General features: G+C 41.3%; 1 protein-coding gene across 2 annotated transcripts in view; it reads left to right on the top strand.

The window, feature by feature from the left end:
* Positions 1 to 26,400, top strand: part of RETREG1 (reticulophagy regulator 1) — a 151,905-nt gene that overhangs the window by 119,544 nt on the left and 5,961 nt on the right. For both annotated transcript variants that reach the window (XM_003483804.5, XM_003359728.6), the window contains 2 exons: positions 16,420 to 16,546; positions 18,910 to 18,994. In XM_003483804.5, the coding sequence (XP_003483852.1) occupies positions 16,420 to 16,546; positions 18,910 to 18,994 (212 nt within the window). The remainder of the gene's footprint in view (positions 1 to 16,419; positions 16,547 to 18,909; positions 18,995 to 26,400) is intronic.

The raw sequence follows: 26,400 nt of genomic DNA, 5'->3' as shown, positions 1-26,400 counted from the left end.
GGAGGGGTTGCAGGGTGAGGGATCACCTCCTGCAGTTCCCTGATTGTTTGATAGTGAGGTAACAGGGTGGTGTCATAGGGATTAATCCTTAGGCGCCAGTAGGTCTGGGGGCTGAGGGCTCTTGGTCATTGAGTACTTAATTTCTTCCATCAGGTGGATGGTTTTAGCATCTGTAAAACAACTCAGGAAATGTGCATCAGATACTGCTATCCAGGTACTTCAAAGAGGGGCTAGTGCAGAGGGTATGGGGAAAGGGCCTGCCCCAGGAAGGACCATGGGGTCCTGTTGGTTACAGCATGGTTAGAATAGCACTGAAGGTGACTCCTTTTTAATTATCAGCCAAATTCTTATCGCTGTTCTTTGTGCATGAGGAAGTAGGGGGAATTGCATTCCTATAGAAACTCTCTAAAGCAGACAAGCTCTGGTCATTAATTTTATAATTTTGTTTTCCTAAAGAAACTTATCACTAGGAGAAATAACTTCTTTTGAAATTTGTCCTCACTCCATTGACCACTGCACACCTCCTGGGACAAAAGATGCCTCTTCAGTAACATGTGCCCAGATCCACTTCTCCCTTCACCCTCACATAGTCCTCTCTAGTCTCTGTCCCCTGACCCCCGCCCCCCGACCCCCCAGTACACATCCAGCTTCCCCCTACAATCTTGTTGAGTATTGCATTGCACTCACTTATAGCTACACAATAGCTAATTGTTAAAAACCTGCTTTTGAAGGAAACTGATGGCCAGTTTAGCAAGCCTTAAGACACCATATTGCAATTCTTGCTTTTTCTGTGACTGATAAAGCGATCCTCTAAAGGCCAATAATGTCATTCAGTGGGGCCTATAAATGAAGCGAAACAAAGAGATGCACTCTTTGAAGGACTAAGGTGGCGCTGTGGCCTGTGTTTTAAGAGTGCAGGGCTTCGAATAAATATCTCCATGACTGATAGTCACTGACTCTGGGTTTGCCATATTCCACAGTACCCCCTTTTAACACAAAAACTGACAGATTCTCCCAACAAAATTAATTTTAATCGACCTTCATAAGAAAAGCTCTTTGGAGGAACTCCATCATCATTCAGTCTGTTTGGGTTGTTGTTCTCTAAAAAAAACAAAATGAGGGAGTTCCTGCTGTGGCTCAGTGGCAGTGAACCTGACTAATATCCATGAGGACACAGGTTCAATCCCTGGCCCTGCTCAGTGAGTTAAGGATCCAACATTGCTGTAAGCTACAGTGTAGGTTGCAGATGTGGCTCGGATCCCGAGTTGCTGTGGCTGTGGCATCTGCCAGCCACTGCAGCTCCGATTAGACCTCTAGCCTGGGAACTTCCCCATGCCGCAGGTCTGGGCCTAAAAATAAAAAAAAAGATAAAAAACAAAATGAGGAACTATATTGTTAATGAAAACTTTTGCACCATGAGAAATACATCCTTCAATATGGTCACAGAAGCTTAGATTTCATGTAACTTGGCCAAAGGTGAAAAAAAGCAGGGAGGGGACATTTCCTTCTGACTCCAGCTAAATCCTGGGTGGTACTTCATTGGAAATTGTGGGTCCTAAGCAGAATGCAAAGGAAGGCTTATATCCAAATTAGCAAAGTTGGTTCATGGTAACAGTTTCTGTTTTCCTTGGACAGTATTTCCTGACTCTCACATGTTACCAGTCCTTTGGGAATAAAGCAGAAACTGTCTCTTCCCTGGGGGTAGTGATTGAAGCAAATCTCTGTGTTCACAAATGAAAGGGTGTTTAATCTCCTGCAGGTCTCAAGTAGGAGCTTGTTTGGAGCTAGTCATGGAATTTAAATTGTTCCAGCCCTGGGCTTATAAAAGTCTACTTGTTGAAAGGGTAACAAAATTGAAAACACTGGAGAATGACTTCTGGCATCTGTTCATGAAAACTAGAGTAATGTAAGGAGTTCCATTAGATAAAAAAGAGTGTGTGTGTATATATATATATTTATGGCTTTACAGCAGAAAGAGAGGGAACATTATAAATCAATTATACTTTAATAAAAAATTTTAAAAGGGAGTTCCTGTGGTGGCTTAGTGGTAATGAACCCAACTAGTATCCATGAGGACACAGGTCCGATCCCTGGCCTCTCTCAGTCAGTTAAGGATCCAGCATTGCCATGAGCTGTGGTGCCGGTCACAGATGCAGCTCGGATCCGGCATAGCTGTGGCTGTGGTGTAGGCCAGCATTTGTAGCTTGGATTTGACTCCTAGCCTGGGAACCTCCATATGCAGGTGCATTGCACCCACAGCATATGGAGGTTCCCAGGCTAGGAGTCTAATTGGAGCTGTAGCCGCCGGCCTACACCTCAGCCACAGCAACGCTGTGCCATGACGGGAACTCCAAAAGACATTTTTTTTTTAAAGATGTGAAGGTTATTCTAAAAGCCACCCTTCTAATATACCTAGAACAACAGCAAAAACAAACTTTTACAAATTGATTTTCCTTTCATTCCACTTAGAAATTAAAGGAAAATTTTTCTTAAAAAAACAAAGAGAAGTAACACGAAGGGTGATTGAGTGCCAGGCTTCCAGATGATCTCGGGGCTTCCAGATGGTCCGTGGTCTCTGCTCCCAAGGAGGTGGCAGCACAGAGATTGAGATGGAAGGAGGAAAGGGGCAATTTCACCAAGTGTCTGATCTCTGATTCGTTTGAGGCTTGGAATAAAAAGAGAGAGAGAGAGAGAGCTCCAAATAAAACACCAAGATGCCCGGAGGGAGGTGAGGCTCAGCTTCTCAGGGCAGGGAAAGGCGACACTCAGGTGGCGCCTCCTGGTCCCCTGGACCCCGGAGAAGTTGTTGACATGGTTCGCTGGCCTGAGAAAGTGACGGCTTCAGATGGAGTGCCGTGTAATTTCTTAATCTTGTGTTTGCTTACTTAATCCTTCAGTTGACTTCCCTTATTTGCTTCATCACAGTTCTAATTCCGTGAGTGTCTGCGCAGGAAAACAGATGCCTGTTTTTATGTTGTTTCTCTGCCTCCACGCGCTCATGCGCAAACACGCACGCGGGCACGTGGAGGAAGATGTCATGGAGCCAGAGGATTAAGACCAGTTCTGACACATGGCACCAAGAAATGTTCAGATCTGTAACTGGAGACTGACTGACCTTTCTAAGAAAAATTCAGCAGGAGTTCACATCAACAGATGTTCAATTACCGACAGAGCACATGAGACCATTAGTCACCAGCCGAGAATGACAGGGTGGTGAGGGCTCAGGGCCAAAGGGTATTTATAGGTGCCACGGGTGAAGCAGCTGTTTGTCCCAGTTGCTAGGTGACACCTTAGGCTGTCACACATCCCCTTTCACAGAAGTTTGTCAATAGGGGATGTTGACGTTGTTGACTTTCTATAAAATATTGTTTGGCTTCAATTTCCAATTCCTGTGGATTAAAAATAAAATCAAAGAGGATGAGATAATGCGTTTTCTCTGGGGTATGTGACAATTCTCCTAAAGATCTTTGGAAATGATTTTGCAATATGAGTTCTTAGGGATCTAGAAAAATCTTAAAAGGGACTGGAAGGGTGTGTGGGGGTGTGTGTGTGTTTAAGAAGAAATGATAGTATGTGAAAAACCTCTCCAGTGGACAAAAAACAGAAAGGGACTGATTTTCTCTATCCCATCTGAAGGCTGAATAGTCGTAGATCTTCACATTCCGGCCGACTTCACAGGCCCCAGCCCTGTTCTCCATGGGTCCCGTGGATGCCCATGGGCCATGTGAGAGAAGGCCCTGGAGCCAGGGATTCAGGTGGAGACGTCAGGCGCTAGGAGCCAAGTTTTGCCAGAAGGAACGCCACATAAAATACTAATTTCCAGTTTAGGAAACCTTTGGAATAAATGAGGCCTATTTCCTTATTACCTAATTTCAAAGGCAGTTTAACTCACCATTTCCAAGGGAAAAAATTTAAAACTATTCCATGTAAGTGAGAGTTGATTTTAATATTTTTTGGTTATTTTTGATATTTTGCCTACTATGTATTTACACATATCAAGGAGTACACACTAATTATTACAGTAGGTAATGTAGAGAAATACTCAGATAAGTGAAAAAAAATCATACATGATATCACTGGCCTGTTTTTTATTTGCTTTCCTTTGATATTCATTCATTGTGTTTCTATCCATCCATTCATTCAATATTTGATGTGCCTCAGGGAAGTCGAGTTCTGATAGCTGCTGAAGACAACCATGTCTGTGAATTCCTTCATAAAATTTGTCTCATGAGGTTGTCCGCATCACAAACTTCAAGTAACTAGACTTCATAAATTGCTGCAAAAGAAAATGATGTACTGATGAGGGTGGGACGTGGTTCAGAGGGAGAGATTGAGGGAGAAGAGGTACACGGTGCTTGCGAAGCTGGCCTGGCCTGGGAGAGCCCAGCAAAGGATACTGGAGACCAGGGCTATCAGCTGGCACCTGCTGTGGAATCACTTGAAGGTCCCGGCTTGGAAACAGCTGAAGCAGTGGAGAGAGAAAATAGGAATCTAAACTCCTTGGTCCCCGAGCGTCACCCAGGAACCAAGGTGCCTTTTCCATCCCGCGCTCTCTGTAGCTCATCAGGATCCTCATTACTGCTCGGGTGCTCTTTCCCACTCATCTTTGAAATGATCCCGAGTTCCCTTCCAGAGAGAGTTCTTCTCCCATTATAAGCATTCTCAGTTCCGTTTATGAAAGCCCTTTTTCCTGTGTGTTTGTTCTGTGACCTCAGCAAGTAGTTAATGCATCTGGAACCTCAGTTTCCTCATCTGTAGGACAGGATAATAAATGGCACCGCATGAGTAGGTTGGCTGTAGGGATATTAATAGAATATGATATGAAGTCTACAGCATACAGAACAGTGCCTGGTCCCTGGTGAGTGTTGGCTACTATTTTTATTTCACACTGCCTGAAACCACCTTTACTTGAATTTTTATTGGCTGCCTTGGGTGAATTTTTGGCTCTATTTCCATCCTTCCATTCTATTAAGAACTGTCACCAAAATAAAATTATCATTCTAAAAAAACACTAATTTGAAAAGATACATGTACTCCAGTGTTTGTGGCAGCATTTTTTTTTTTTTTTGTCTTTTTTTTTGTCATTTCTTGGGCCGCTCCCGCGGCATATGGAGGTTCCCAGGCTAGGGGTCTAATTGGAGCTGTAGCCGCCAGCCTACACCAGGGCCACAGCAACGCGGGATCTGAGCCACGTCTGCAACCTACACCACAGCTCACAGCAATGCCGGATCATTAACCCACTGAGCAAGGGCAGGGACCGAACCCGCAACCTTATGGTTCCTAGTCGGATTCGTTAACCACTGCACCACGACGGGAACTCCAGCATTGTTTATAATTGCCAAGATGTGGAAGCAACCTAAGTGTCCATCAACAGGTGAATGGATGAGTAAAGAAGACGCACACACACACACACACACACACACACACACACACACACACACACACACATAGTGGAATATTACTCAGCCATAAAAACGAATGAAAATTTGCTGTTTGCAACAACATGGATGGACTTTGGGAGCATTATGCTAAGTGAAGTAAGTCAGACAGAGAAAGACAAATACTGTGTGATATCACTTACAGGTGGAATCTAAAAAATACAACAAACTAGTGAATATGACAAAAAAATACATTTATAGATATAGAGAACAAACTAGTGGTTACCACTGAGGAAAGGGAAGGGGAGAGGGATATTACAGGGGTGGGGGGAGTAAGAGGCACAATCTGTTAAGTATAAAATAAGCTGCAAGAATGTACTGCACAACACAGGGAATATAGCCAGTATTTTATAATAACTGTAAATGGAGCATAACCTTCAAAATGTTGAACTCTATATTATATACCTGTAACATAGAAATACTGTACATAAACTATACTTCAATAACAATTAAAAATTAAAAAATAAAGTGGAAAAAGTAGCAAATGAAACCCATTCATGTACTAAAAACTAAAAATAATAAAGTCATACTCATCTCGGTGGAATCTTATTTTATAACTCTTTTTAATAGTTGTTTCTACCATATAATTTAACAATGCATTCTACAGTTCTCCATTGCCTCCCTGGAAAAATGTAGCACTTCGTTTTGTGTTGCAAATTCCAGAAGCCAAACTGAAACCAGCTTAAGGCAGAAGGGGGAATGGGCTCCACAAAGAGGCATCCATGGTTGGATTTGTTTGGGGCTCGACAGAACCCAGGAGCTCAGACCCCACCACCAGATCCATTCTTATCCTCTGTGTCCACCACACACTCCTCACTCTCTCACTCTCTCCCTCCAGCCACACCACAGTTCCTGCCTCTTATTGAGAATCAGCTCCTCATACCTAAAGCTCAGGAAATTTGTGAAAGGATTTCAGCTTTGATATATTTTAAAAAGTCTTACTTTTTTGCTTTAAAAATTACTTTCAGTTATAAAAACACCTTCTGACCTTTAGGTTCCCTAGTATATGCTAAGAAGATATACTGTCCTGTACAATATACAATAATGAAAAGATAGTATCTTAGATTCCATAGGTTCTCTCCATATATCCAATTCCCAGCTTAGGTCTGAAGTCCCCCCCCGCCCCAGTAGCCCTAGATTCAATGAACTGTCATTTAATAAAGGTGAGTTACCGATGTACTGAGAGCAAGAGAGAAATCATTCAGGGTCCCAGGTAAACTTTGGCTGGCTGAGTCTGTGCCTCCGTCATCTCTACGTCCCCGAGGCGGGACTGGTGACAGATTGCAGCGCTCAGCGTCTGGTGGTGAAGACGAACAGGAGGAAAATGAAGCAAGAGGGGTTCCTTGTTCTCTGCCAGAATTCATTGATTTTGGCATTATTTTTTGTGGTGCTCAAAGACACTTGGGGCGAAAGAGATGAAACAGGCTGCTAGCACGTGTTCTCTATTTCAGAATTACCGTCTATTTTTAAAGAGCACCCGAGTGTCCCATTTCTTAGTCCCACAGAACCCCCTAACGGGGAGGACGGTGTGCTGCACGCTGGAACCCAAGTGCCTCTGAGGTTTGTGCATAGAGCCCTTGACCTGTGCCAAGACGGATTTGTTGTTTAACATAAACTATAAAGAATGTTTTTGTTAAGTAGATTTTTTTGGTTAACTGATGTCTTTACTACATCTTTTTAAAAAAATTTTATTGAAGTGTAGTTAATTTACAAGGTTGTGATAATTTCTGCTGTGCAGCGGAGTGACTCAGTTCTTCATGTACACATATCCATTCTCTCTCAAATAGATTTTCCCGCATAGATCATTCACAGAATACTGAGTAGAGTTCTCTGTGCTATACAGCAGGTCTCCGCTGGCCAGTCGTTCCATATACCTCAGTGTGCATGTGCCAGTCCCAAACCTCCAGTCCATCCCTCCTGTCCCCTCACCTGTCCCCTTTGGTAACCATAAGTTTTGCAAAGTCTGTGAGTCTGTTTCTGTTCTGCAAATAAATTCGTTTGTATCCTTTTTTTTTTACATTCCACTTATAAGTTTGATTTCTTTGGCCATACCATATTATGTTTGTCTTTCACTGCCTGACTTACCTCACTTAGTGTGATAATTTCTAGGTCATTTCATGTTGCTACAAATGGCATTATTTCATTCTTTTTTGGTCTGTGTTCTATTGTGTACATATGCTACGTCTTCTTTATCCATTTGTCTGTCGATGACATTTAGGTTGCTTCCACATCATAGCTATTGCAGTGAACATTGGGGTGCACGTATCTTTTCAAATTACAGTTTTCTCTGGATAGGTGCTGAGGAGTGGGGTTCCTGGATCATATATGGTAGTTCTATTTTTAGTTTTTGAGGATGAGTACAGTTTTAAAGAAAAAAGGTACACAATCATATAAAAGATAGTTGTGAAAGAAAAATAAAACCATGGCTCAGTGGTTAACAAATCTGACAAGCATCCATGAGGACGCAGGTTCAATCCCTGGTCTTGCTCAGTGGGTTAAGGATCCTTCATTGCCATGAGCTGTGGTGTAGGCAGCTACATTCCTATTTGACCCCTAGCCTGGGAACCTCCATATGCTGTGGATGAGGCCCTAAAAAGCAAAACAAACAAACAAAAAATAACCATTCAGATCCCAGTTTGACCATGCGGGTTGTTTCTTGTTTGGTTCATAACACAATCACTGCTTTTTATTCCTGCATATGGCACAGTTAAATGATTTAAAATCAGTTGGATCCTTTTGGACTTGGCTTTTAAGACTTGTTAGGACTGTAGCAGCATTTAGTCTAGGATTCATTTTTCTTTGCTACTGAGGTAGGAACCTGTTGAGTAACCTCCCCCATGCATGGATTTGGAGGTTTTGCAGTCAAGTGGGTGGGACCGGGTGTCATTCCCAGCCCTGCGAGCACTGACTCTGTTCCCTCTCATCCTCTCTGGTGCCTCGGTCCTCACGTGTGCACAGGTCACCCTTGGCTGGAGACACCAGGGGACCGCAGGTGGCCAGGCACTCTGTGCAGGATCTTGCCCCTCCACACACACACACAAACTGTCCTGGAAATGCCCGCCTCTCTGTCTCCTCAGCTTAGGTGGTTGCCAGGACCCACTTTCAGGCTCCTTCCTGTTCTGTAGCCTGACTCTCAAGGCACCCGCTCCCCCATCATGGGTCACCATCCTCCATGCACGATGCCCAGGCTCCTGAAAACCCTTGCTTCAAATATTGTGTCTGCATTTTCTTTTCTTTTTTTCTTTTTTAAGTTGTTTCATATGGGAGCGCAAGTTGGGTCCCTGCTATTCCATCTTGCCCGGAGCAAATTCCCCTCTTGTCTCTGTTTTTGAAACAGGAATTCTGTGTAACTTTCTCACTGAGTGTTTGTTGTTGTAACTCTCAGGATGAGAAACACCTGCCCCAGAATCACCTGAAGTCACTTGGGGCCTGCTCCCTCAGAATTTCTAGAGTGAGGCCAACATGGCTGCAGTGCCTAGGGTTCTCATACACTTTCCGTGTGGGAACTGCCTGAAGAGATTTCTTTGGCCAGACCGCCTCATGTCTATGCCTCATTATATCCTAATAGGAAGATGGAGCAGAAAGATGTTGGCTTCACTTTCCACTGGGAAGCCAGGGCTCCTTTCTGTAACACAGTGAGGCTGCTTGTCTGAGGGTCTCTCTAATTCTTATGCCCTTAGAATTTCCCAGACAGGTAGAACCCTATTGGTTCTTTGGTAAACAACTTCTTATCTTGACCATACAGAATGTCCTTTGTCAAAAATCTGTCCTTGAGTTTCTCTTAAGAAGGAGAACGTGGTTGTAGGAGTTCCGTTATGGTTCAGTGGGCTAAAGATCTGGTGTTGCCGCAGTTGTGGTGCAGGTTGCAGCTGTGATGTGGGTTTGATCCTTGGCTGGGGAACTTCCATACGCTGTGGGTGCAGCCAAAAAAAAAAAGAAAGAAAGGAGAACATAACTAAATGGAATTTTCCAGGGCCTCAGTTTGGTACTTTTTTTTTTTTGGCTGTTTAGGGCATTACCCTCTGCATATGGAAGTACCCAGGCTAGGGACTGAATCAGAGCTACAGCTTCCAGCCTGCACCACAGGCACGGCCATGCAGGATCTGAGCCACATCTGCAGCCTACACCACATCTCACAGCAATGCCAGATCCTTGACCCACTGAGTGAGGCCAGGAGTCAAACCCACATCCTCATGGGCACTGCTCGGGTTTGCTACCCCTGAGGGACAGCGGGAGCTTGGGTAGCTTTGTTGGAAAGCATTGAGCAGCTGCAGACCCGCAGGCAGAGCCCATGTGAAAGTTGCCGTGGCCATGGAAGGCTAGGAGGTGTGACTTCTTTCTCCAACAGTCTGGGAAGTTGGGCTGATGGTCATGAGGGAGGGACTCTTCAGGATCCTGGCTGGAGAGGGCCATAGGTTCAGTCCTTACTGGAGGCAAGAGGGAGAGAGAAAACTAGCTGGAAGGAAGAAAGGAAAGAAAAAAGGATGGGCATTCCAGCGAAAGAACCTTATTCCCTTTGAATCTGGAAAATGCATGTTCTCTCTGAAACGAAGGAAGGAAAAAATAAACCCTGGGGTACTGATGCCGAAGCCATTGGTAGCTAATTTTCTCCCTTGGATGAGCTTCAGTCATGGAAAACCTAAGCTCTTTGGTAAAGAACTTGGTAAAGATTCACACTGTTTTTCAGCCTCCTCTTATGCTGGTTGAACCTTTCACTGCATGTTGATTAGCGCCAAGGAGGGTGGGAAGAGAGCCACACACCATGTAAAAGATCCGTTTCCCTAGCATCATCCAATATTCACAGGAGATCCTTTCTCTGGTTGTGTATTTTCCAGACAAGACTCTCTAGGAAAACCTAGAGTTTCATAATGAAGCAATTCAGAGCATGTGTGTGTGTGCACGAGCACACACTCATGTGCATAGATGTCATCTGTGTTCATTGTCATCCAACCATCAAGCATGAATCTTACTTTCAGGTGAATGTTTGGATTCTGCACAGGAAGTGCTTTTTTTCTGGAATGAGTAGATCCTAAATGTTGCCGTGTTGGTCTTGGTCAATCATCCCTCCTTCCCCTCATTCTAGAAAGGAGTGAGGAATAATGTCATATGTTCCTTCTTATTCTAAATTACAATATGTGGTCTCTTCCAAGGATGCCATTGAACTTACTCCTCCTTTGAGGAAGGCACATGTTTTAGAAGTCCAGTGTGCTATGCATTGCACCATAGAGGCACCTAGAAGGCACATGTGTTAAAGGGAAAAGAACTGTATTAGAAATCGGGAACCTCCGGTCAGGCTCTGCCCTGAACTAGCTGAGAAAATGTGGGTTTCACTTTCCTTGTCTATAAAAGAAGAGAGTTTGAAAAGTTAACATCAATTGTCCCATCTCATTCTAAATTATATGACTGTATTATTCAAATATATTAAATAACTGTATTACCTAAATTGAACTGCGATGATGTAAGCTAATGGTAGACCATATATAATAGAAGAGAGAAGAAAGATACATTCCAGTGATTGGACTTTTTTTTTTTCTTTTTTCTTTTTGGGCCACATCTGCGGCACATGGAAGTTCCTAGGCTACGGGTCTGATCAGAGCTACAGCTGCCGACTTACACCACAGCCACAGCAACGCCAGATCCAAGCAGCATCTACAGCCTATACCACAGCTTACGGCAGTGGTGAGTCCTTAACCCACTGAGCGAGACCAGGGATTGAACCTGCAACTTCATGGTTCCTAGACGGATTTGTTTCTGCTGTGCCACAATGGGAACTCCTGAATGGACAGTTTAAAACTATTATGAAACTCCCAGAAAGTGACTCTTCTAGGTCCACGGTTTATTTGGTGTACATGCAGAGCGACATCTCTGCCCTTGAATTCAGATTTTCTTCTTAAATCAGGACTTATTTCCAGTAAATTTTATTCAGGACAATCTATACATTTATTTTTATCTCAAACATTTCCTACTCTTTGCCAAACCCATTTGGTTAGAGAATATTTTCATGATTTACACAATGAATTTCTCATTTCTGTTTGTGATTGTGACAGTAATTCAGATATCTTTAGAATTGTTTAAGGCAATTTTTACTAAAACAAATATAAGTAACAGTGGAATTTATTATCCCAAAGTACTGCAGAGGAGGCTTTTTTTCAAATGGTAGAAATTTAATATAGGAGAGTGCCCTCCGTGGCAGTGGGTTAAGAATCCAACTACAGCAGCATAGGTCACAGCTGTGGATTGAATTCAATCCCTGCTCAGTAAGTTCCATATGCTGTCGGTGTGGCCATAAAAAAATTTAATATAAATGGACTGTCTTCTCATGGCTATGGAAAATACCCAAGTTGAATATTCTCATATTTCTTCTTCCCAAGAAATGATATCTGTAGACTCAGAGAGGAACAGTGCTATAGGTATTCAGTTTTTGTTGGCTTGAAATAACAATATTAAACACACTAAGTTCAATGTAAGACACAAAAGGGAACATGATAACTTTTTATTGAAAAAACATATAAGGTGGATGGATACTGAAGTTTCTTCATATCCATTTGAAATCCACTATGAAAATAGATAGGATCCTTAAATATAAAATAGAAATTTGGGAGTTCTGTTGTGGCTCAGCGGTAATGAACCCAACTAGTGTCCAAGGATGTGGGTTTGATCCCTGGCCCCACTCAGTGGATCAGGGATCCGGCATTGCTGTGAGCTGTGGTGTAGGTCACAGACGAGGCTTGGATCCCACGTTGCTGTGACTGTGGTGTAGGCCAGCAACTGCAGCTCTGATTCGACCCCTTGCCTGGGAACTTCCATATGCAGCGGGTTTGGCCCTAAAAGAGAGAGAAAAAGGAAATTTTAGTTGTTTCACTGTAATACATGTTAAGCATATTAAGCTATGAAGACTTTGCTATAACATAACCTTCTCTATAGAGACAATTTAAGTTGGTTTAGTTGATTTAGTATGAGACCAAGCTTCTTCCCAATTTTAGGGCATTTACTTGCTAGGGTAGTAAAATATGTTTACAAATGCGGTGTCACTATTGAGACCCAGATCCTAAAGGTAGTATTAAAACAAGGTCCCAGCATCTATACAAAGTACCATTTATTCAAAACACTCTTTTCCATGGCTCTAACTGGCAGAAATGAGTTTCCTTGGCTCTGGACTGGGTTTGTCCACTGCCCTCCCTATCATGAACCCAAGGTCCTGTGGGGCAGCCCAGCCTGGCCCCAGGCATTCATTCCACTGGGGCCGGGTGTTCCACAGGAGGTAGCTGGTCTTTGGCTCTAAGCAAAGAGCGGGGAGCTTTGGAGGCAGAAATTGTGTAGCTGAGGGGCTCTCCTGCCAAAGGCCAGGCTGGCTGCCCACCCCCAAGCACGTAGGTGCCACCCGCCCCACCGAGTGCAGAGCACAGAGAGGAAGGGCAGAGCCTTTGCTTCCAAAGTAAATAAACTTCACCAGTAAATAAAACATCACAGGTATGAAGTGCACAGTGTAGGGGATATAGTCAGTAACTGTATACTACCTTTGTGACAGATGGTAATGTTGAGAAATATCAAATCACTGTTTTGTGTACCAAGAACTAACATAGTATTATAGGTCATTATGCTTCAAAAACAAAGCAAATAAATAAACCTGTCAACTCAGAAAAAGAGGTCATATTTATGGTTACCAGAGGTGGTAGGTGGGGAACTGGGTGAAGGCAGTGAAAAGGTACAGACTTCCAGGTATAAAATAAATAAGTACTAAGGATGTGACATGCAACTGATAAGTACAATGAACACTCCAATATGTTATATATGAACGTTAAGAGAGTCAATCCTAAGACTTCTCATCACAAGTGTATTTCTCATCACATGTATATTTCTATGTCTCTAATGTTGTGTCTATATGAGGTGAGGGCTGTTCACCAAACTTCCTGTGGCTATTATCCTTTCCTGATATGTGTAAGTCACATCATTATGCTGTACACCTTCAACTTACACAGTGCTGTAAGTCAATTATACCTCAATAAAACTAGAAGAAAAAAATAAACTGAAGCAAAAACTAAAGTAACGTATGTATTTTGGCTCTAGGATATGACGTGAGACATACTCATGTAAAAATATTATTCATTCAGTTAAAAGCATGATTATACATTAAAGTGTCAAGGAATTTTAAAATCCAAGCCATATATGTGTACGTGTATAGCTTTCAGAACAGCAATATATCGATTCTCAGATAGCCAGCACTTAAGCTAAGAAATAGAACATAACAAATATCCAAGAAGGTCCCACTTGCCATCATAAGTCACATTTCCTACACACCCCCATCTTAGGGAGCCCCTCTGCTGAATCTTTTTTTTTTTTATAATTTCCTTGCTTAAATAACTGTTAGCTTAGTGTGATTTTTGAACTTTATGTAAATCAATTCATGCTGTGTATATTCTTCTGTAATTTTTCCACTCAAAATTATGATCCTGAGGTTCATGTATGAACATGGAGTTTGAGTTCATTCATTTCCATTCCATCTTTCACTGTTTGAACACAAATCACTTTATTTGTTCATTTTCTTAATGGAAGTACATTCTAAATTTGCTTCAAAATACAAAATATTCACTCATTCCATTGGAATCATTAAAATAATGATAAATAATTCCATTATGCTTTTCGTTGATTTTTGTTAGAATTATATTTGCCAAACAGTTTAACCAAATCCTGAAATACTACTCAATATGCCTAGAGAGCAAAAATTAAAATCTGATTCTGTCATCTTTACGGTCCCATTACACTGAGCAGTAGCCTAGCCTATCCTTGCCAATTTGTAACAAGTCTGTGTGGTTCCGGAAATGAAGCCACTGTTTAATAACCGTTTCAGCTTTTACTCTCCTGGACAAAATCTTTTCCCATTAAGCTGACATATTGGCAAGATTTTGTTATAGATAGTGGACTCCTAGCCACACACTTAGTGTTTCTTTCTTCCTTCCTCCCTCCCTTCTTTCTTTCCTTCCATCCTTCCTTCCTGTCCTTTTAGGGCCACACCTACAGCATATGGAAGGTGTGGAATCTGAGCTTCAGCTGCCAGCCTACGCTACAGCCACAGCAACGCAGGATCCGAACAGCATCAGCTCACAGCAATGCCAGATCCTTAACCCACTGAGAGAGTCCAGGGATCAAACCTGCGTCCTCATGGATACTCATTGGTTTCATTACTGCTGAGCCATGATGGGAACTCCCTAGTATTTCTTTTAATAGATCTGAAATCACTTACAGAATTTGCAAGCCTAGTGCTAGATTTGGTCACCAATGTAAACAGACTTGCACAGAGATTCAAGAGTGGGTGGAGTTAGTGAAGACAGAAATCGACAGCTAAATGTCCCCAAAAGTTCATTTCTTACAACAGTCAGGAATTCATTTGGCAAATGACTACCTACCAGAGTAACATTCACTTGGACACCTGGCAGGTCAAGGACTCTTGGGGTAGGTAATTAGTCGAGGCCGATACAACAAAGGAGAAGGACAAGAAGTATTTTTTTTTTTTTTTGGCTTTGTTAATGCTATTGCACTCACTTAAATCTGACTTCAAATTTATATTCAAAAGGAAATTTAATTATTTAACTTACAAATTGCCTTGGTGTTGAGTTGAAAGTATTAAAAGTAAACAGTCTCTACATGCACAGTTTCGGGGTAGTTGAATATCTAAGGGACAAAGTAGTTTTGATTTGTCTCAGGGCTGCTGGAGTTGAATCCAACAATCAGGCTCACCCTGATACCCTTAAGATCATAGCTCTGATGACACTTTGTCCTCTACTAGACACATTTGTTTAGCTGTTGCCATATCCTTAGCTCTATGGCAGTGCCTTCAACATGGTAGGACACTGAAAATTATCTATGAAATGAAAGGATTTGGGGACCTTTAATGGAGCTTAGTTGAACTGGTATATATATATATATATGTGTGATGAGTTACGGTTGCAAGGGTGGAACTTGAACTTGATGTCATTGTAACTTTAGGAAATGCCCTGTATTGTGTATGTCTTCTTCCTGAAGCAATTGTTGCAGGCCCAGTGAGTTCTAGCCCACTGGGTTTTTTAGCCTCCTGAAGTTCCTGTGGAAAAATAAGGGCAGGACCACATCACATGCCTGATACATGCACCACCTTCAGCATATTCTGTGATGATGTTTGAGAAAAGATACTCTAGAGAAATACAGGCTATTGTGAGATCCTGTTGAGTTTACAGTTTTTTACTGAGTTGAAAAATAAGTTGATCCTTGAGCAACCCGGGTTTGAACTGCGTGGATCTACACATAGTTAGATGCTTTTCAGTAGTAGTTACGTTACTACAAGGTCTGTCTTTGGTTAAATCCAATGATCGAGAGGAACCATAGATAACAAAGGGCCAAGTAAGTTATAATTGGATTAGCCACAGTGTTGTGTGAGGGTCAACTCTACACTGAAAATGCACTGCTGGTGATGATGATAAGATTAACTCCAGCATTCCTCTAAAACTTGGCTTTAGAGAATAGAGGCTTCCCTAAGGTTTAGAACAATTCTAACAAGTCCCATAAGGTTCCATATGTTTTGATCCCTTCCTCCTGTCTCAGCTTCCTGCAGTGTTGCTCCCTGGTTCAGTAGAATAGTGCTTGAGTCTCACACCAGGACCCCTTGCATATCCTGTGTATTGTTCTGTCTGGAACTCTTGCAAGCCCTTATGGTAACCAGTGCAAATCTAGATTGTGGCATAAAAGTGATGTCTTCAGAGAAGCTGTCCTAAAGCCCCCACTCTGTATTTTTCCTCGGTTGTGACCAGAATTGTGGAGCTGGATGCTTAGCCTGTATCTCTTCTCTTGGCCTGTGAACTTCCTTCAGCAGGTGTCTGGCTGCATTCACACGGCTTTTCCAGAGAGTGGCCACTAGGAGGCGTTCAGTGAATATCTGCTGAAGTAATGCACATGCAGGGAATCATCCAAAGTTGAGTTAAAATTTTTTGTTTTCTTTTTCTTTCTATAGCTGGGAAGTTATCAATTCCAAACCAGACGACAGACCCGGGCTCAGCCACTGTATCGCAGAATCATGGATGAATTTCAGCATATTTCTTCAAGAAATGTCTGTTTTTAAACAGCAAAGCCCTGGCAAGGTCAGTTTTTCAGGAAAGGATGATGTGTGTGCTTTAAAATGTGTGGCAAACTTGGAAACAAATGAAATAACATTTTATCAGTTTATAAAGGTTCTCCAGTTCTCTATACAATATACTGGGAACACATACCATAAAAACATATTAGTAAGGCTCAAAAATGTAGTGTGTTAGCACCAGAAAATCCTCACCCTTGTATTTTGAAATTGGGTTGGTTTTCTACTTTATCCATTTTTATGTGGCTTGATGAACTGAGGGTGTTTTGGGAGGTAACGGAGTCTCACTTTCAGTTCAGACAATGGACAATTCTTGTATGATGTACTTAAAAGAGAAAATTGTTGACGGGAACCCCCATAGCGATTATATAAATGGAACGGGGATTTTTCCAACAAAGATGAAAACCCATGAGGAAAAGAGTTGAAAGTGGTTAGAAACAGACTGCATGGAGAAACGCACCCGTTTGTGGTGTATTTATGTGTAGAGGCAGCTCCAACTATGGTCTTAATTGCACGGGGGGGTGCAGACTCCCATCGACACACACCTTCCCTTCCAGTGTTGTAGCCTTGTTTCTTGAATGTCTACCTGCGATTGGAAAGAAGAGCCTGGGAAGGTCAGCATTCAAAATCCTGCTCTTTGTGTCACATCACAGGCAGTCTTCACTCCCACAGTGCTGAATAATAGAACTATACGCGGACACATTTTGAGCATACTAAAGTTGCAATATTATACTTGGATCAATTTTTGTAATCGTGGGAGGCAGTTTTTAGACTAGATATCATCATGGTGGCGGGGGTGGGCAGGGTGAGTTGTATTTTTGGTGCTTATTTTACTGAAATGATTGAATGCATTTTTAGCAGATTCTGAAGTTAAAAAGTCTGCACTGGATTGCATTAATGTGCCCCAACTCAATTAGACTAAGATGGTAAGGCTACAAATTGAGTGGATAATGTGAAATGCCTTTGCAGAAACAGAATCCCGACTATAGTAATGCTTTCATTTGTTCTTTTAACTTTTGTGATCTTTCCTCTTCCATTTTGCTATTTGAAGTTTACATTCTTCAAGGGCCCATGATGTTTGAGAAACAGCTCTTAATTTTTTTCTTTTTCTTTTCTTTTTTTTCTTTTTTTTTTTTTTTTTTTTTTGTCTTTTTAGGGCTGCACCCTTGGCATATGGAGGTTCCTAGGCTTGGGGTCCAATTGGAGCTGTAGCTGCCAGCTTATGCCAGAGCCACAGCAACGCGGGATCCGAGCTGCATCTGTGACCTGCACTAGGGCTCACTGCAACGCCAGATCCTTAACCCACTGAACAAGGCCAGGGATTGAACCCACATCTTCATGGATGCCAGTTGGGTTCGTTAACCAGTGAGCCACGATGGGAACTCCAAAACAGCTCTTAATTTTGTTCTGACTAGTTTATCTGTCGTCCTTTTGACTGGTGAATTTATTAACCCTGTGCCAAAGAATGAAAAGTCAAAGTTAATCTAAATTTCAGACCCCCTTGCTGTTTCTCTTAATCGATTATTGATCAGAGTTATGTATCCCTTTCTCTTGTGTCCTTTTGAAATTCCCTTAATGAATTTCCTTGGCTTACCAGTTAAATTTAGCATTGTCATTTAAAGATAAAGCAAAGAAGTAAGTTAGTTTATTTTACAGAATTGAGTGCGAAAAAGAAGAGAAGACTCTGTGAGAGAATTTTTCTGTCTTGATGTTTAAATGTCTTAAAACAACTGAGATTCTTTTGCCATAACTGACAGAGAGAAAGAAAAGAATTACATTTCACTGTAAGAATTTAATTTCATTCCCCGGTTGGTTTCTAGGTGACCTAGAAGTGGAGTCAGTTTAAAGGATGGATGTGCTTAGGGAGGAGGATAGTAATGGCCAGTGGATTTATCCCAGCTGCTTATCAGCTGTGTGAATTCCCGTTATACTTATGTAAATGCCCTCTAATTTCTGTAACACATTTTGCTGGATTTATGAATTTCCATGGATTTATAGAAGTAGTTTGAACTTGGAGATTTAGTTACCGGCCTGCATTGTTTTCAGTGAGTGATCCTGAGTAAAAGAAGTCTCCGGGCACATGGTACTCTTCAGTAGCACAGCCACAGCATGATTAATGGCAGGTGGTGTTCTCTGTGCCAGAGATTAACTTCTGGACCCTCCAGTGGTTATTACTAAGTGTTAAAGTGGGCTAAGGCTGGCTGAACACAGCAGGCATCGGTCAGATCCAAGTGCAGAGCACACCCGTTTGAAAACCATTTGCCGTAACATGATAGATGGCCTGTAGATCAATAATTGTGTGTGTATCTTGTGCTCTAAACTGTCTTGGTGTTATGCACAACTGTCACGTGTTCCTTCTTTTATTTCTAGTTTTGTCTCCTGGTCTGCAGTGTGTGCACATTTTTCACAATCTTGGGAAGTTACATTCCTGGGGTTATACTCAGCTATCTACTGTGTAAGTATCGGACATTTGGGTAATTGATATGATGCTTTTGGTGTCACTTCCTGTCTACAAGACCTTCCAAGCTTTAGAAGAGGAGGGCTGAGCTCTTGGTGATAAAGCAAGTTGATTATTCTTTAATATCCTGCTATACAAAGTTTCTCCTTTTTCTAAAGATGAGTTTTATTTCAAAATTGTAAGAATAGCTGTCAAAAAGCAAGGCTAAAAGTGATTCATTTTAGGAGTTCCCTTATGGTTCAGTAAGTTAAGGATCTGGTGGTGTTGCTTCTGTGGCTCTGGTTACAGTTGTGGCACGGGTTCGATCCCTGGCCCGGGCACTTCCACATGCTGCGGGTGTGGCCCAAAAAAGTGATTCATTTGATTTTAAATTATGTCAATAAAACTGTAAATAAGCTATACTCTCCACAACCCCTCCCCCTCAATGAACACATTAATACCTTTGCCATTGTGCACAATCTGTGGGTCAAAAATAATTAAAACCACAATGAGACACCCTTATAAACCCCACCAAAATGGCTAAAATTAAAAATATTGGAGCTCCCGTTGTGGTGCAATGGGATTAGCAGCATCTTGAGAGTGCTGGGACTCCGGTTTGATCCCTGGCACAGCATGATGGGTTAAGGACCTGGTTTTGCCACAGCTGTGGCTTAGTTCGTGGCTGGGGCGCAGATCTGACCCTTTGCCTGAGAGCACCATATGCTGCTGGGCAGCCAAAACAATCAAATAAATAAATATACTGACTATATCAAGTATTTACCAGTATATGGGCAACTGGAATCCCCATGCACTGTTGCTGGGTGTGTGAAATGGTACAATCACTTTGGATAAGCGTTTAGTAGTTTTTAAAAAACTACTGTGTGACCCAGCCATTCCATAGATTTACCCAAGAGAAATGAAAGCATACAGCAACACGAAGACTTGTCCACAGATGTCCGTAGCCATTTTATTTGTAGTAGGTGGAAACAGAAGCCAATTCATATATCCATCAACAGATAGATGAGTAAATAAACTGTGGTATATCCATGCTCAGAACTAAAAAATTGATATATGCAACAATATGGATAAATCTCAGAATAATTATGTTGAATGGGAGAAGCCAGGTTAAAAAAAAAAAAAAAGAATATGTCCTGTATGATTCCATTTATATATGATTCAAACTAATCTTTAGTGACAAAACACTTAAGTGGTTGCCCTGGGGGTGAGGTGAGTGGAGGCAGAGAAAGGCTGGAGGGAGGGGCTAAGAGAAACCTAAAGAGGGAGATGGGATTAAGATGGTGGAATAGAAGGACTGGAGCACAACTTCTCTCCTAAAAACAACAAAATTACAACCAAATGCTGAGCAATCTTCAACCAAATGGACCAGAAACTTTCAAAAAGATATCCTTCTCCAGAAGACAAAGAGGAGGCCACATCAAGAGGTAGGAGGGGCATTTATGCAATATAAGCAACCCCATACCTCCTGGGTGGGAAGCCCCAAGGACTGGAAAGTAACTCTCACAGAGACTTACCTACAGGAGTGAAAGTTCTGAGCTCTACATCAAGTCCCCATGCCTGGGGATCTTGTATTGGGAGAAAGAGCCCCTGGGGCACCTGGCATTGAAGGCCAATAGGGCCCATGCACAGGAGCTCCACGGGACTGGGGGAAATGGAGACCCCATTCTTAAAAGGCGCACACAGACTTTCACGTGCACTGGGTCTCAGGGCGAAGCAAAATCTCCATAGGAATCTGGATCTACACCTAACTGAAGTTCTTAGAGGATCTCCTGGGAAACGAGTGAAGGACATTGGAAGCAAAGCTCTCGGGAATATTCAGCAGTGTGCCTTTCTCTGGAGGTGGCCATTTTGGGAAAATCTGGCCCCACTTATCAGTGCTGAGAAGCCCCAGGTGGGATCGCAGCCCCACCCATCAGTAAACAGGCTGCCTAAAGACCCCCCAGGCAAACAGCCACCTCTAATCTCACCCAGAGACAACGCCCCACCCACCAGAGGGATAGGAGTCAGCTCCACCTACCAGTGGGCAGGCACTAGTCCCTCCCATCAGGAAGCCTACAGCAAGCCCCCATACCAACTTCAGCCACAATAAGGGCAGACACCAGAAGTAAGAGAGGCTACAACTCTAGTATCTGTAAAAAGGTCACCACACCAAAAACCTATAAAAATGAAAAGACAGAGAACTATAACTCAGATGAGGGAGAAAGAAAAAACCCCCAGAAAAACAGCTAAGTGATCAGGAGATTCTCAGCCTCCAGGAAAAGGACTTTACACTGTTGATGCTAAAGATGATGTCAGACATTGGAAATAAACTGGAGGCAAAGACAGATAACTTACAGGAAACACTGAGCAAAGAGATACAAGATATAAAACTTAAGAAGAGATGCAAAATACAATAACAAATAAAAAATTCATTAGAAGCAGCCAATAGCAGAATACAGGAGGCAGAAGAACAAATAAGTGAGGTGGAGGACAGATTAGTGGAAATTACGGATGCAGAACAGAAAAGAGAGAAAAGATTGAAAACAAATGAAGAGAGTCTCAGAGAACTCTGGGACAATATTAAATGCACCAACATCCATATTATAGGGGTGCCAGAAGGAGAAGAGAGAGAGAAGGGGACAGAAAAAATATTCGAACAGATAATAGCCAAATACTTCCCTAACATGGGAAAGGAACCACTCACTCAAATCCAGGAAGCACAAGTACCATATAAAATAAACTCAAGGAGGAACATCCTGAGACACATATTAATCAAATCGACCAAAATTAAAGATAATCTCATATATATATATATAGACTCTTATATCAAAACTTCAGAGTAACTGCAAAGCCAAAATCTACAATGATATATACACAATAAGAAAAATCAACTCAGGAGTTCCCGTCGTGGTGCAGTGATTAACGAATCCAACTAGGAACCATGAGGTTGCGGGTTCGGTCCCTGCCCTTGCTCAGTGGGTTAACGATCTGGCGTTGCCGTGAGCTGTGGTGTAGGTTGCAGACGCGGCTTGGATCCCGTGTTGCTGTGGCTCTGGCATAGGCCGGTGGCAATGGCTCCGATTCAACCCCTAGCCTGGGAACTTCCATATGCCGCAGGGGCGGCCCAAGAAATAGCAAAAAGACAAAAAAAAAAAAAAAAAAGAAAAATCAACTCAAATATAACACTAAAGATAGTCATCAAAACACAAGAGATGAGAACAAGAGAAGAAGGAAACAAAAAAGAGCAACAAAAATAAATCCAAAGCAATTAATAAAATGGCAGTAAGAACATACATTTCATTAATTACTTTAAATATTAATGGACTAAACACCCCAACCAAAAGACTTAGGCTGGCTGAGTGGATACAAAAACAAGACCCATATATATGCTGTCTTCAGGAGACCCACTTCACTTCTAGGGACACATACAAATTAGAAGTGAGAGGATGGAAGAAAATACTTCATGCAAACAGGAATCAAAAGAAAGCTGGAGTAGCAATACTCATATCAGACAAAATAGACCTTAAAATGAAGACTATTTTAAGAGACAAGGAAGGTAATGACATAATAATCAAAGGATCAATCCAAGAAGAAGATATAACAATTTAAAATATCTACGCACCCAACATAGGTTCACCACCACATATAACAACCTTAAAAGGACAAATTGACAATCACACAATCATAGTGGGGGACTTTACCACCCCACTTATAGCAATGGACAGAACATCTAGACAGAAAATCAATAAGGAAATGAAGGCACTGAATGAAGCATTAGACCAGATGGACTTAATAGACATTTATAGGACATTCCATCCAAAAGCAACAGAATACACATTCTTCTCAAGTGCACATGGAACATTCTCTAAGATTGATCACGTCTTGGGCTACAAATCAAGCCTCAGTAACTTTAAGAAAATTGAAATCATATCAAGCATCTTTTCTGACAACAATGCTGTATGACTGTAAATCAACAAGAAAAAAACTGCAAAAAACACAAACACATGGGGACTAAACAATATGCTACTAAACAACCAATGGATCCCTGAAGAAACCAAAGAGGAAATTAAAAAATACCTAGAAGGAAATGACAACAAAGATACGACACTCCAAAACCCATGGGATGCAGCAAAAGCTGTTCTATGAGGAAAGTATATAGCAATCCAAGCCCTCCTCAGGAAACAAGAAAAAGCTCAAATAAACAAAGCTCAAATAAACAAGCTAAAGCAGCTCAAGAGAGAAGAACAGACAAGATCTAAAATTAGTAGAAGGAAAGAAATCAAAGACCAGAGCAGAAATCAATGAAATAGAAATGAAGAAAACCATACAGAAGATCAATGAAACAAAAAGCTGGTTCTTTGAAAAGATCAACAAAATCTATAAACCCTTAGCCAGACTTATCAAGAAAAAAGAGAGGACACAAATCAAGAAAATTAGAAATGAAAAAGGAGAAGTAACAACGGACATCACAGAAATACAAAGGATCATAAGAGACTACTATATGCAACTATATGCCAATAAAAAAGAAAACCTAGAAGAAATGGACAAATTCTTAGAAAAGCACAATCTTCCAGACAAACCAAGATGAAATAGAAAAGATTAATGGACCAATCACAAAAACTGAAATTGAAACTGTGATTAAAAGACTTCCAACAAACAAAAGTCCAGGACCAGATGGCTTCACAGGCGAATTCTATCAAACACTTAGAGAAGAGCTAATACCTATCCTTCTGAAACTATTCCAAAAAAATTGCAGAGGAAGGGATGCTCCCAAACTCATTCTATGAGGCCACCATTACCCTGATATCAAAACCAAAGATACTACAAAAAAAGAAAACTACAGGCCAGTTTCACTGATGAATATTGATGCAAAAATCCTCAGCAAAATACTAGCAAACTGAATCCAACAATACATGAAAAGGATTGTACATAATGATCAAGTGGGATTTATCCAAGGGATGAAAGAGTTCTTCAATATCCACAAATCCATCAGTGTGATACACCACATTAACAAACTGAAGAATAAAAACCATATGATCCTCTCAATAGATGTGGAAATATCCTTTAACAAAATCCAACACCCATTTCCGATAAAAACCCTTCAGAAAGTGGGCATAGCAGGAACCTACCTCAACATAATAAAGGCCATATATGACAAACCCACAGCTAACATCATTCTCAATGATGAAAAGCTGAAAGAATTCCCGCTGAGACCAGGAACAAGACAAGCATGTCTGTTCTCGCCACTACTCTTCAACATAGTTTTGGAAGTCCTAGCCACAGCCATCAGAGAAGTAAAAGAAATAAAAGGAATCCAAATTGGAAAGGAAGAAGTGAAACTATCGCTATTTGCAGATGACATGATACTATACCTAGAGAATCCTAAAGACTCTACCAGAAAACTGTTAGAGCTCATCCATGAATTTGGCAAAGTCGCAGGATACAAAATTAATACACAGAAATTGATGGCATTTCTACATACTTACAATGAAAGATCAGAAAAGAGAAATTAGGGAAGCAATCCCGTTTACCATTGCATCCAAAAGAGTAAAATATCTAGGAGTAAACCTACCTAAAGAGGCAAAAGACCTGTGCTCTGAAAACTATAAGACATTAATGAAAGAAATCAAAGATGACACAAATAGTTGGAAAGACACACCATGCTCTTGGATTAGAAGAGTCAGTATTATCAAAATGACTATACTACCCAAGGCAATCTACAGATTCAATGCAATCCCTATCAAATTACCAAGGACATTTTTCACAGAACTCAAACAAAATATTTTAAAGTTTGTTTGGAAGCCCAAAAGACCCAGAATAGTCAGAGACATCCTGAAAAAGAAAAATGGAGCTAGAGGAATCAGTCTCCCTGACTTCAGACTATACTACAAAGCAAAAGTCATCAAAACCATATGGTACTGGCACAAAGACAGAAATATGGATCAGTGGAACAGAATAGAAAGCCCAGAATTAAACCCATGCACCTAATCTATGGCAAAGGAGGCAAGAATATACAATGGAGAAAGGACAGCTTGTTCAAGAAGTGGTGCTGGGAAAACTGGACAGTCACATGGAAAAGAATGAAATTAGAACACTTCCTAACACCATACAGAAAAATAACTCAAAATGGATTAAAGACCTAAATATAAGACCAGATACTGTAAAACTCTTTCAGGAAAACATAGGCCAGACGCTCTCCGACATAAACAACAGCAACATCCTCTCAGATTCACCTCTTAGAGTATTGACAGTAAAAAAAAATAAATAAATAAACAAATGGGATTTAATTAAACTGAAAAGTTTCTGCACAGCAAAGGAAACCTTAAAAAAAAAAAACAAAACAAAAAGACAACCCACAGAATGGGAGAAAATCTTTGCAAATGAATCGACTGACAAGGGATTAATCTCCAAAATTTAGAATCACCTCTTACCACTCAATACCAAAAAAACAAACAACCCCATCAAAAAATGGGCAGAGGATCTAAACAAACAATTCTCCCAAGAAGAAATACAGATAGCCAAAAAACACATGAAAAGATGTTCAACATCACTCATCATTAGAAAAATGCAAATAAAAACCACTATGAGGTACCACCTTACACCAGCCAGAATGGCCATCATCAAAAAGTCTACAAACAATAAGTGCTGGAGAGGGTGTGGAGAAAAAGGAACCCTGTTATACTGTTGGTGGGAATGTAAATTGGTGTAACTGCTGTGGAAAACAGTATGGAAATTCCTCAGAAAACTAAACATAGAACTCCCATTTGATCCATCAATCCCACTCCTGGGCATCTATCCAGAGAAAACCATGACTCGCAAAGACACCTGTACTCTGATGTTCATTGCAGCACTATTTGCAATAGCCAAGACATGGAAACAACCTCAATGTCCATCGACAGAGGAGTGGGTAAAGAAGATGTGGTACATATACACAATGGAATGTTAGCCATCAAAAGGAATGAAATAACAGCATGTTTAGTAACATGGACGGACCTAGAAATTATCATGCTAAGTGAAGTCAGTCAGACAATGAGACACCCACATCAAATGCTATCACTGACATGTGGAATCTGAAAAAAGGACAGAATGAACTTCTTTGCAAAGCAGATACTGACTCACAGACTTTGAAAAACTTTTAGTTTCCAAAGGAGACAGCTTGGGGTTGGGGGATGCACTGGAGGTTTGGGATGGAAATGGTATAAAATTGGGTTGTGATGATCATTGTACAACTATAAATGTAATGAATTCATTGAGTAATTAAAAAGAGAGAGAGAGAGAAACCTAAGGAAACTTTTAGGGCTGGTCAGTAGTTCACTGTCTTTATCATGGTGATAATTTCATAGTTGTATGTGTGTGTCAAAACTTAGCAAATTGTACACTTTAAAAATGTGCAGGAGTTCCCGTTGTGGTGCAGCAGAAATGAATCC

The sequence above is a fragment of the Sus scrofa genome, chromosome 16, assembly GCF_054392235.1.
Source record: "Sus scrofa isolate SSC_HxYL_T2T_F1_AM1 chromosome 16, Sscrofa_HxYL_maternal_Yorkshire_Landrace_v2.0, whole genome shotgun sequence".
NCBI lineage: Eukaryota > Metazoa > Chordata > Mammalia > Artiodactyla > Suidae > Sus > Sus scrofa.
The sequence above is the reverse complement of the archived record's forward strand: the minus strand, read 5'-3'. Positions and strand labels throughout refer to the sequence as shown.